At 38.0% G+C, this 12,398-nt stretch overlaps 2 protein-coding genes and 1 long non-coding RNA gene across 7 annotated transcripts in view; 2 read left to right on the forward strand and 1 right to left on the reverse strand.

The window, feature by feature from the left end:
* The window catches only part of LOC107685909 (uncharacterized), a 9,707-nt gene extending 5,605 nt beyond the window's left edge, over positions 1–4,102 (forward strand). The window contains exons 2-3 of the long non-coding RNA XR_001634005.1: positions 3,182–3,189; positions 3,875–4,102. This is a non-coding gene — a long non-coding RNA (uncharacterized LOC107685909). The remainder of the gene's footprint in view (positions 1–3,181; positions 3,190–3,874) is intronic.
* The window catches only part of LOC107685907 (protein CLEC16A-like), a 64,907-nt gene extending 54,796 nt beyond the window's left edge, over positions 1–10,111 (reverse strand). For 2 of the 4 annotated variants that reach the window (XM_016482644.1, XM_016482643.1), the window contains exons 1-7: positions 8,435–8,522; positions 5,334–5,439; positions 3,720–3,725; positions 2,918–3,041; positions 2,577–2,751; positions 1,072–1,122; positions 835–948 (exon numbers count right to left, since the gene is read on the reverse strand). In XM_016482644.1, the coding sequence (XP_016338130.1) occupies positions 835–948; positions 1,072–1,122; positions 2,577–2,751; positions 2,918–3,041; positions 3,720–3,725; positions 5,334–5,439; positions 8,435–8,512 (654 nt within the window). In that variant the 5' untranslated portion in view covers positions 8,513–8,522. Of the gene's footprint in view, positions 1–834; positions 949–1,071; positions 1,123–2,576; positions 2,752–2,917; positions 3,519–3,719; positions 3,726–5,333; positions 5,440–8,434; positions 8,523–8,806; positions 8,893–8,986; positions 9,121–9,247; positions 9,377–9,910 lie in introns of those variants that run through there. The other 2 variants (XM_016482645.1, XM_016482642.1) reach the window with 2 other exon arrangements.
* A 102-nt stretch (positions 10,112–10,213) lies between these two features.
* On the forward strand, positions 10,214–11,916 carry LOC107685935 (dexamethasone-induced protein homolog). Of its 2 annotated transcripts, none has more exons than XM_016482701.1 (2): positions 10,214–11,092; positions 11,157–11,916. In XM_016482701.1, the coding sequence occupies exon 1, from the start codon at positions 10,648–10,650 to the stop codon at positions 10,915–10,917; it is 270 nt and encodes an 89-aa protein (XP_016338187.1). In that variant the 5' UTR covers positions 10,214–10,647; the 3' UTR covers positions 10,918–11,092; positions 11,157–11,916. The 2 variants fall into 2 exon arrangements, with proteins under 2 accessions (XP_016338187.1, XP_016338186.1); XM_016482700.1 differs by having other exon boundaries at positions 10,214–11,088.
* The last annotated feature ends 482 nt before the right edge of the window (positions 11,917–12,398 follow it).

Here is a 12,398-nt window from a genome sequence, read left to right on the forward strand (position 1 = left end):
CGTGCATCATGAACAGTGAGTGATCTGCCTGCTACAGTATTTTTCTCTTTGCATCCGTCTTCAGTGTCTCTGGCCTCTGTTAACGGGCGTTTTCAGACTTCATATTTTCACATAAACGACATTTGGAAAATGGTATGCATTGCAACGCAGTTTGTGCAAGTCCAGAACAGAGATCGGCTGCAATAAAACAATAAACAGCCGGTTGCCGATCGCGCAAGTTCCAGAGGAAGCTCCTTCAGCCGTCATACACACACGTGACTGACCGCTCGCTCGCACCAACAGGAGGGGGAGGGGCATGTTACTCTCTAACACTGCACTCAACCTGAGGGATTCCTACACTTTCAGTCTTTGAGGAGACATGAAAAACAGCGCATACCGCAGGAATGGTATAACGGAAAATATTAGCGGTTTTGAAACCGTGAAATTTTCAAATCGCGTATACCTTGAAACCGGTAATCGGCCCATGCCTATTCACATGACTCTAAATGACCTTTCACGTAAGCACTTTTCCGCACCTTTGACCTCGACATGAAAAGCATTATAGCAAGTGTTTTTTGTGAAGTTGCTAGTACACAAGAAAACAAAGTGTTCAAAATTATTGATAAAAATAGCAACTGCAAACACAGTGATATTATTTAAGCGTGACATCACAACACAGTGTCAAGGTCACGTGAAAGGGCATTTAGAACAACATTTATAATAGACTAGGCGCCACTTCTTCCCATAAAACCTACTAAATGGCTCATGGCTCCTTGTGGGGATCAATCTAGCATCCTTCTGGTTACCTCTTGCATGCAAATCCAAATGAAGATGCCAATTGGCAAATGTACTCACTGAACTTTTGTGAGCGCTCTGCTCAGTCTGCAGGGTGAACACTGACAGGTCTCCGTTCAGAATGACATCAGCCAGGGAATGGACAAGCGGCTGGTAGTGGATGATTAGGAACACCTAGAGACAGCGGGACATCATATGTTATCGCTTGACCACATGCGTACAGCTCACACCGTGTGTATGTATGGTGGCTATTCTTCTCATTGCAAGTCTCAACAAAACTGAAGCACGTTTCTGTACCTGTGACAGCAGGTAGAGAGACACCTGAGGGTTGATCTTGCGTTCTTCAGCCTGGAAAAAAAACAGATTGTTATCATGTGGCATGAAAACTAGATAATTACTTGGGGTGAAAATGACATCATACTCATGCTTGGATCACTATTGTATACATTACACTTCCATTCAAAAGTGTGCGGCCAGTAAGAAAAAATTTTTCTTTTTTTTTTTTAGAAATAAAATTGTAAGAAATTAATATTTTATTCAGCAAAGATGCATCAAACTGATCAGAAGTCAGAGTAAAGATTTAGGTTGTAACCAAAATTTCTATTTCAAATAAATGCTACTTTGAACTTTCTTTTTATTAAAGAATCCTTTGAAAAATGTTTCACGGTTCCTACAAAAACTGCTTTAAACTAGGGATGCTCTTTTTCGCCTCCGATACCGATTCCGATACCTAGGGTTCGGTACTGGCCGATACAGATACCACTCCTATACCAGTGAAGTTTTTTTTCCCTCATTTAAATAAATGTAGAATTTATATATCTCTGTGTGTGGAACTGATAATCATTCTTTCACAATCTACTAGATACAGACTACTTCATTATAAAGAAAAATAAAATAAACAAATATGAAAAAATATAGGCCTATGTATATTTATAATCTATGACAAAAATTGATCATAAACTAGGTTAGTGGATAATTCGGCAGCAAAATTTATTCTAGAAAAATCAGTGCACAATAATTTTAGAAATCCAAACATTTAGTGAAAAAACTATATTTTGTGGGGAACAAATAAAAGTGTTCCATCCCTACTTTAAACATTGATAATGAGAAATGTTTCTTGAGCAGCAAATCAGCTTATTAGAATGATTTCTGAAGGATCATGTGACACAGAAGACTGCAGTAATCTTTCTTTTTTTTTTGCATTCAGAAAGTTATATAACATATCAAGATCGGTAAGTGAAAGTGACGTGACATGTGGCCAAGTATGGTGACCCATACTTGGAATTAGCGCTCTGCATTTAACCCATCCTTAGTGCACACACACACAGCAATGAACACACACACCGTGAACACACACCCGGAGCAGTGGGCAGCCATTTATGCTGTGGCGCCCGGGGAGCAGTTGGGGGTTCGGTGCCTTGCTCAAGGGCACCTCAGTTGTAGTATTGAAGTTGGGAGAGAGCGCTGTACATTCACTCCCCCCACCTACAATCCCTGCCGGTACGAGACTCGAACCCGCAACCTTTTTTACTTTTTTATTACCAACACTTCCAAATGAGAGCGGAAAGCTTTTATCTATTTAACACACTTTGGAAGCCATTGAATTTTATGGCTTAAAAGAATCATAAATGCACAACAGAAGTAAGTAAAAGCATAACTCAAGTCAATATAGTGAATTTTTATCAAAATAAAAGAGTTTTGCAATAACACCTCCAATGGTTATGCAAAACTAGCCTGGAATAAACACTAGCCTACCAGACGTATGCTAGTTGTTTTTCAGACATGTGCAGTTGTGTCCTCACCTGCTCTTGACTGACCAGAGAGTACACGTATAGGGGAAGGAAGAGGCGGTTGAGCAGGTGGTCGGTCAGCACGTCATTGAGAAACTCACAGTTGATGATGAGGATGTCGTTCAGATAGTGAAGATGGTCCAGGTGCTCAGCTACCAGATCGCTGAGTTTTCCTCTGTTTTTATGTCTGATGAGAATGGGTGTAGATGGGGAAAAAGTGCAATATTTTAATCACAACCATTAATGAGCAGGCTATGGTGTGAATTCAGATTCAGAATTCAGACTGTGGTCTGTAGTGACACCTAGTGGCGTGGCGGTAAACCGCACATAAAAAGGTGTCATGAAAACCTTACTCTTCATCAGTCTGCACACACTTGTCCAGCTCGATGACATGGCTGCCGATGAACCAGACCAAATTGGAGAAGTACGGCACGGCTGTTTTGTCCCGGATGTAGTGTAGCATGTGCTGGTTGTCCACTGGGGGGCAGGACCAAAAGTAAACAGGGTTACTCACAAACAGGCAGAGAGACAGGAAACAGTGATGTGGGAAAGGAACTGTTAGGTTTGGTATAACTAATAACACTAATAACACATACTGACCGGTGGTCTTTAAAAAGCAATAGAGGTTAATTACAGAGCAATGTGCAATGTGATTGGTCAGATGTTGGAGGGATATGTTAAATGACATTCCCTAAGCAGAGTCACTAAGCGGAACTAGGTTGCATTATATTTGATCCTAGGCAATAGACAAGTCCTGTACTAAGCATGCTGAGATTATAAAATGTTGTGAAGTGTATCTAAACTTATAAAGGCTCACTGTGCAATAAATAGTAACAAATTAATAGGGTCCTCAGTGGTCAAAAGTCTATCTAGGATTATGGATGCTATAATGATCAGTTGCTCAATGAACCTCCAGCATCTTTTTGTTTTTTTTTAAAGAAATTAAATTAAAACACAAACATACAACTGATACTGCCAAAAACCACCATAAAAGCCACCAAATGTAAATGTAAAAGGCACCAATGTGGGACAGTTCAAATAAGTGTATTTTTTAACTATTATCAGTGTATGCATTGTAAACCTGTGTACACACAGACAAAAGAAGCAACATGCAATACAAGTGGCACAAGAAAGTTCTGAATTTGACCAACTTACATGACACTGGAATAAGGCACACAGGAGTCACCATAGAGGGAGAGGGGAAGAACAGACAAAGGGTTAAACAGGATGAAGGGACTGAGCTAGTGGAGCTCTGGGCCCTAGAGGCCAAAAGATGGAACCATCACACCACCTAGTGGCATATATTAAAGCATCTGGAACCAAGAACAGCCTAAAAACACCAAATATATCAACCAGATCCATGAAGCTGCCAGGACATGCTAAAAAGCAAAGCATACCACCCAGCTACTTATTCTGACAATCAGGGATTTTAACTGCATTGTTGCAGTTAATTCAATGCATTTATATAGTAATTATGCATGTGATCTGCCATATCAAGAAAGCCACAGAAAGTACTTGAACATTTAAGCAACACTTAAAAATGTTACATAAAATCTTACAGATAGATACATGGTGCACTGCAGTCATAAACGTATCAGCAGACTCAGATGTTATTTTTTATGTTGTGCGTATTGATCCAATAAATTAAAATGAGGCTGATATTTCAGACAATAAATTACAGACAAGTCCAGACCAGGGTGACCACGTTATTTCTATTTGGCTTACGTATTATTAAAAATAAAATAATATAAAATAAACTGTTTGGAAGATTTTTTTATCCATGGAACAAAGACATTTTCTTTATTATTATTTTTATCTTTATTGTAGAAGTTATATTCTCCTTTTAACATTAATACAAGACATTTAGCCATAAATGAACAAGATTTATTTGTGTTTGTGTGATTGTATGTAACTGTCTATATTGTCTTTACGCTGGAAAGCACTTTAAATGTGCTATAGAAATCAATTTGTACTGTATTGTTGTATTGTAGGCATGTGTAACTTCTGTTTAAATTAGTTCAATGATGCAGTTTCCCACTGTACATGTTTTTTGGTGTCATTTGAAGCACAGATATCTACTTTTCAGATGAGTGCTTTTTTTTGTAATCAGTCTGACAAAATGTAGATTGATATCTAATAATAGTCAATATATTGGTTATTGGCTTCAACATACTATTAATTAAATTTTTAGATTTAGACATATCCATGTAGGTGCATCCCAATAAAATATTACACCAACTAGCTTTTATACAAATAAAAAAAAAGATTTGCAAAAGGTTGCTTATTCAATGCAATGACATTTTAACACTTAAGTGTTGTTTACATCGCCAAATCTTATTTAGGGCCATTGTTTGCGCATTAACGTCAGAAACATGCACCGATGGCAGTTTGATCTAAACTACAACAATCTCCATAGGGATCAGTTGATTAGCTGTAAGACGAACAACAATTCAAGGGCAAGTGCCAAGCAGATAGTAAGAAATGTTAAGTCAGTTATTCAAGAAGGGAAGAAGGATTTATATACAAGCTTAAGCCAGAGAAACAGATCAACGAAAGCCCTTTTGTCTTGAGCACGTGACCATACCCAAGAGAAACCCCAGTGTGCCCGTGCATGTGTGTAGAGTCAGCAGCCATCACTAAATGTAAGTGTGAGTTACTCACAGATGGCAGAGAGCAGTGTCAGCATGCCCATGCATCAGAGGCATGACAGTGATTGACAGAAGAGAGGAGGATCAGGCGGCAGCAGCAGCTGAGTTGGGCTCTACTCACCTTTGTACACATTGAGTGTGATAGTCCTGACCGCGATCCTGACCATGCTTTCTGGGTGGTTGAAAAACTTAATGGCCTCCGTGTACAGGGCAAAATCATTAGTGTGCTAGAAGCGTGGGAGACAGAGAGTGAGGCCGTCAGCGAGGAGAATTAGCTCAGAGAGAGGAGAGCTGCAACTGGTGACAATAAAGGGGTCATATGATGTTGCTAAAAAGAACATTATTTTGTGTATTTGGTGTAATGAAATGTGTTTATGCGGTTTAAGGTTCAAAAAACACATTATTTTCCACATACTGTACATTATTGTTTCTCCTCTATGCCCCGCCTTTCTGAAACGTGTCGATTTTTGCGAAGCTCATCAGTCTGAAAAGCAAGGTGTGCTGTGATTGGCCAGCTATCCAGTGCGAAAAAATATAAAATATAAAAACTCTTTAAATATAAAAAACGTATCATACATCAAATTAATGTACAATGATAGAATTAACGTGATTATTGGAAAAGTCCGTGAGTCAGAACAGCCGGCATTGTAGTCTACTCTACCAGGATCAGGAAACGATCCTCCATAGAAGTAGTTTCGCTTTTACAACGAAACACAGCGTCACACACGGTGGCCTAGAGTGAGCAGAGGCCGGGGGCTAGAGTGAGGAACGGCCGGAGGGCTAGAGTGAGCAGAGGCGGCGGGCTTGAGAACGGCGCGGCCGGCGGATTCGACGAAGGAGCGTCCGGAGGGCTTGCGGCAACCACATGTGACGAACCCGGGCTGGACTCCGCTTCGTCCACGGTGAAAGCCGATCCGGTGATCCACAGCGCAAAGTTGTTGTATTTCCTCAGCGACCAGCACGGATCAGCTCCAGGCATGACGAAGCAGATATCGTCCTCTTTTGGAAGACCAAACAAAGTAGTTTCGCTTTCACAACGAAACACACAGCGCCTTCACGACATGGCGGCGGCAACAACAATACTACAGCAAGAATAAAAGTTACACCTTCTTTCTTTGCGTGAACATTTGGGCGGTGTTATGCAAATCTTCCCACATAGTGACGTAGATATGTGGGGGCGTGTTAGAACGAGCCAATTTAGGTAGGCATGGCTGACTCTTTAACTTTTATAAAGAATATCTCTTTGGATTTGAGACTTTAGTCTTTGCAACTTTACAGATCTTCTTTATGCACCAAGAGCTTGTAACATTCCAAAGAGAAAGGAAAAATTTAAATCGCATCATATGACCCCTTTAAACAAAACCTGTACGCTTATTCACTTGTGAATCCAGGATTGTCTAGAGAGCAGAAGAAATGGGCACATAACACCACTGACACTGAAAATGCAATGCTACTGGGTATTAAACCGGCTTAAAATGTGTAAAATTAAAATTCTTGTTGTAGTCCATACAAACACAGCATATCAATAAAGTTGTCACTCCTCTCCTCTTTTTTCTATATAGAAAAATGTAGGTAGTGACGAGCATATTTGTCTGTACATTCCCATTCAAAAGTTTGGGGTAGGTAAAATTTTTTTTTAATGTTTTTTTAAATAAGTTTCTTATGCTCACCAAGGCTGTGGTATTTGATCAAAGATACAGTAAAACAGTCATATTGTGTAATATTATTACATTATTAAAACAGCTATTATTTATTTTCAGTGTTGGGCAAGTTACTCTGAAAATGTAATCTAATTACTGATTACTCCTTTTAAAAGTAATCACGTTACTGTTGTGATTATTTTATTTCAAAAGTAAATAGTAATGTTACATTACTAGTTACGTTACTTTTTTCTCCATGAAATTTATGAAATCCCAGCATACACGCTCCCGATATATATTTGTTATTAAAGCATCAACATTCACAGAACACTGTTATTTTTAACTAAAGCAAGCGGCTGCTGCGTGCATGGTTTGGCATGGCAGAATGCCAGCAAAGAGCGCTGCATTTATAATCTCTAAAACACATCTCAGTTTATCGCAATTTCACAAATCTCTGTTATAACACAATAAATGTATGCATAATGAATCTTTCATAATGTCTACAATTCGTGTGTTATAATGAGGATTCTGAGCACGCAAATTTCAGCACTGCATTGCTCAACGCTGCAAACACGTGTTATAGCCTAAATAGAAACTCTGTATACGCTTGTATATATATATATACATTTTTTAAATTATATTTAAATATTATAATGTTTACTGTTTTTAATCAAAGTGTTACATAAGGTGTGGCTATTTTAATACTGATGCCAGACTTTCATGCATTTCACTCCTTCATTCGGTGATATAAAATAATTTATGTTGTGATAGAAGATTCAGATAATTTTTTAACTAATTATATGTCTACATTTGCTAATATTAATTTGGTCAGGAATACTAGTTAAACCCCAAAATGTTTTTTGTTTACCACAAGATGCCAAAATGTTGCTATGGTTATCACTGTAACAACCATAATGAGTTCAACAGAGTTCATGTGACTCCTCAAGCAATGCTGTTGTCACTCCCAAAATTTCATTTGTTACTGTGTCTATAAAACTCATTTATTCTAAAGGGAAAAGCTGATGTCATAAGCTTCATAAGTCTTTAACAGATTAAACTATAGTTTTAGTATATTTCTGTAAAAGGCTTGTCTTAATATGCACTGGTTTACATTTTACATTAAGACAACGTCAATCAGTGCAGCATCAGATCTCTCATAGAGCAAATCCTTCCATGCAGGCCCTCTCTATTCCTGACACCAAAACATAACAGCATCAAAGGTGCCACGGAATAAAGAACACATGACGGTTAAACACAACCATTTACAGTACACCAATAACTTCCCCTTATACAAAGGAGCCCCCAAACATTTCCGTCACCTTCCAATCCACATAAAACAGTTGTAAATTTACAGATGTACTGCATTTGTCCAAAGTGAAAGAAAATAACTGCTCAAGTTGCATGAAAACACAGGAAACATGGTTTTACAAGTCACAGTGGGCTGTTAGCTCTTCCTGGAAGTGCGCTATGGTCTGTTACACGCAGAATGCATCTGAGCCCACAAATAAAAGCCCCCTTCTGCTTTCAGTCTATAAACCTGTCATTTGATAAAATGACAGTTGCCCCAGTAAATGCACCTTACCTCGTTGTAGAAGAAGTGCACTGTGTGGTTGTTGAGTTTCAGAGACAACGTTTTCAAAAAGGAGATATAGTAGGCCATAATTTCCTCATCAGAGAAGTCAGAGCACGCAGATTTCAGCACTAAGTAATGCGTTACTGCCCAACGCTGTTTATTTCAATACATTTTAAAATTCAATTTATTCCTTCAGGCTTCAGTGTCGCACAGTCCTACAGAGATCATTGTAATATGCTAATTTGGTACTCAAGAAACATTTCTTACTATCATCAATTCATATTTTTGTGGAAACCAGGATTCATATTTTTCAGGATTCTTTGATGAAAAAAAAAAAGTTAAAAAGAACAGCATTTATTCAAAATAGAAATATTTTCTTACAATATAGTAGGCCATAATTTCCTCATCAGAGAAGTCAAATTTATGTACAATGATAGAATTAACGTGATTATTGGACAGCAAATAATCTAGAAAAGGAAAATAACAACATATTTTATGTTCAGGACATAAACATCAAATTAAAAAACATCAAATTTGAACTTTATCCAGGAGTTTACTCACAGAGAGAAGTCTCATGACTGATGTTCTCGAAAAGGATGTTGAGCGTTTGCAGAAGCTGGACACACACATACCGTCCGGATTTCTGCCGTAGTATGTTGAGGAAAAATGCAAACATGTTCTTCTCCAAAAAGAAGCTACGGAGAGAGAATGATGTTTTCGGTCATTAAAAACATGGTTTAGCATTTTAGATAGGCCTATGCTGTCATTTTATTGCAAATCTAACATGTGGAAACACTGTCAAAATTGGAAGGTGAAACTCACTCAAAGACAGAGCTGTCATTCTGATCACCCCAGATGAGAATCTCAGTAATGGAGCGAATAGTTTCCACCAGCAGATTTCTGTTGTGATCAGTCACTGTTGTGTTCTTTGTTAGGACGTGGTACATGTACCTAAATAAAAAAATAAAATAAAAAAATCACAATAAAAAATACCACTTAAATGACACAATACATTTCATATTATGAGCACAACGTATATATTTTAATGCTTTAATAACGTATATTAAATGCTTTCATTATTAGAAAATAATGTAAGTGACACATTTAAGGCACTAACCCAGCATTTCATCCAACCCTATGTTAACTAAGGCGGTGTCTCAAAAAATAGTGAACTGACTGCCTAGGCACCATTTTTTGGGCATCATATGTACATATGTCCAAATGTCACAATAAAAGCTGTCTTGGTACACAGTTCACTAGGTTTTTACACCCAGCCTAATGCTTCACATTCAACTTTGCTCATATGTTCGCAGTTTTACATAGCAAATAAATCCCGTCATGAGTAACATTATATGTTTACATTTCTAAACTGACTACTGGCGACTTTCCACATTAATGACAAACACCGACTGAATTTAAAAAAGCTTTAACTGCACGAGCTGAGCTGGCTAGCGAATTAGCTGCAAAAAGTCTGTAAAGGCTTACTTCAAATGGTCCAAAGAATGAATGTTTTTGGACTTCCCCTGTCCTCCGACCCAGCTCCTTGAACGGCCGAACATTTTTCGGGTGTTCTATTTCGCAATATGTATGTTCTTAACACAATTTGCTAGGCGAATTGACCCATATCCGCTGCAGGGAAGGCCTAGAATATTCACATGAAAACATACCTGTCGTCCTATCGCTCCAGACGGCCCAAACCTCAGCTCTAAGTCATTATGGGATTTGTAGTTTATTATGGAAGTTGTTATAGTGAGTTCCCACCAAGTTACCCACCATCACGGACTCAATTTCCCAGAGTTCCGTGCGAATGCAACGGGTTTTGGTGAAGTCATGAGAAAGCGCCGTTTGTTTTTGTTTTTCACGCGTTATAAATCTCCGCCGAGCCTTCAGATGATTTTTATTTATGCATTTTCCGCACCGCCAGGCTTTTAAGAACGACACGGGATAGTCCTAATGTCAAAGAGCAGCGCGTAGCCTTGGAACATTCAAACATGCATTTCTTCACTAACACGTTTGCTGTATAGTGGAAACATACTTTCGTATGTTTCAACGGCTTGCAGGGGAAATAACGTTACTGCTGAAAAGGGAGTTGCATCGCTTCGTGTTTTGAGTCAAATGGATAGATTCACACTTCCAAACTGACCTGTTTGATATAAAGGGTGGTAAATGTTTTTAATTCGCTCAGTCTGCTCAATGAGACTGAAACATATGTTTTGGAGTCTATGACACACTCAATTTACTCTCGGTTAGATTCAGTGGAATCGCTAATCAACGAGCTTCCATATATGTTTTATCTCGGCCTGTTTTTTGTTAATGTCTTAATTCTCTACTATGCCTTCTTAATGGAATACATAGTCCTTAATGTAGGGATAGTATTCTTGCCAGAGGATATGGACCAGGCACTGGTGGATTTGGGTGTACTTTCTGACCCAGCCTCAATTCCATATGACACAGACGCTGAGCTGGATGTTTTTGATGGTTATCTGGAATAAACAAACCATGATTGACACTTCCAGCCGAAGCCTTTGTGGGGAAGATGTCCTTTGGCTGGTTCATTTGGTTACTGGAGAACCATTGTCAAAGGGAACTACATATGATCTCTGCAGACATAAAAGGATGCTGCAAAAGTGGTCAACCTATAAAAAAGTGACTTGCATGAATAAGTAAGTAGTTTTTAAATGATGATTCATGCTCAAAGAATATATGTGCATTGAGTATTGTGTCTCCACAGGACTTCCAGGTTCAGAGGACTGACCTGCAAGCAAGCCATCGTGCCACATGGAATATTTACCTGGAACATAAGCTGAACGGTCTTTGTGGTTTTCCATGGAACAGCCAGCCAGTGTCTCTTCAGAGATCAAATTCAGGCACTAACCACTACTGTGTGGAAATAAATATTACATTAGCCTATTTATTTCATAGACAAATAAATAAAAATAAATAGACAAATAAACAAATAAATAAAAAATATGTCATGAGACAAACAGGGTGTCTGAATCAGTGTTCTAAGTTTTTCCTTAAAGTCTCTCTTAGGAACCGCATATTTGTGACAGCCTGAGAAAGATATATTTGTCTGAGGTTCGTTTATCCACTCAATATAAATTATTAATTTCACTTTGTGTTGTCAAGGTGTCATATTTGACTCAAAAATCTGGTGCCTTATTTTAGAAACGTTGTGTGTAACATCTGACTTCTCTGGTCTAAATGAGATCCTATGAAATAACAATTGTTTGCTAAGAAGATGAAGGTCATCGACCAAGATCTAGTTTAAAACACATGTCAGTTTCTTAGAAATGTGCTGTTTATAATTGTTAGTTTCATATGGTTTTGAAAAACATTTATGCCATTTTTAAGAAAGGTTTCAGTTTAGTGACTCATGTGGTGTGTTCATCAATTAAAAAGTAATGCACATATTAACATATTACATATTCTAGCTTATTTTAGCATATATATGTACAGTAATTATTTTATGAATATCATTGTGGGGGATTATACATACAGTGCCCTCCACTAATATTGGCACCCTTGGTAAATATGAGCAAAGGCAGCTGTGAAAATAAATCTGCGTTGTTTTTCTTTTTGATCTTTAATTAAAAAAATTCATAGAATTCTAACCTTTCATTTTTCTTCAAGTCTGCTTTATTGTCAATTCTTCCACATGTACAGCACATACACACAGAGAATTGAAATTGCGTTACTCTCAGACCCTTGGTGCATACAGATAACACTAACATTTACTTCATTGAAGTAAAACAAAGGAAAGTGGGGGGAAACACACATTATGAAATAAATGTTTTTCTCCAATGCATGTTTGACCACAATTATTGGCACCCCTAGAAATTCTTATGAGTAAAATATCTCTGAAGTATTTTCCCATTCATATTTACAATTTGTTTAGCACACCAGGGTGACTAGGAGAATGAAATTGTCCAGCCACGACTTCCTGGTCCACAGGATTATAAATATGAGGAAC

Source organism: Sinocyclocheilus anshuiensis, unplaced genomic scaffold, assembly GCF_001515605.1.
Source record: "Sinocyclocheilus anshuiensis isolate Anshui unplaced genomic scaffold, SAMN03320099.WGS_v1.1 scaffold701, whole genome shotgun sequence".
NCBI classification, from domain to species: Eukaryota; Metazoa; Chordata; class Actinopteri; order Cypriniformes; family Cyprinidae; genus Sinocyclocheilus; species Sinocyclocheilus anshuiensis.

Excerpts from the sequence above, each read along its gene's own strand:
- LOC107685935 (XM_016482701.1), top strand. The coding sequence starts at position 10,648 with ATGACACACTCAATTTACTCTCGGTTAGATTCAGTGGAATCGCTAATC.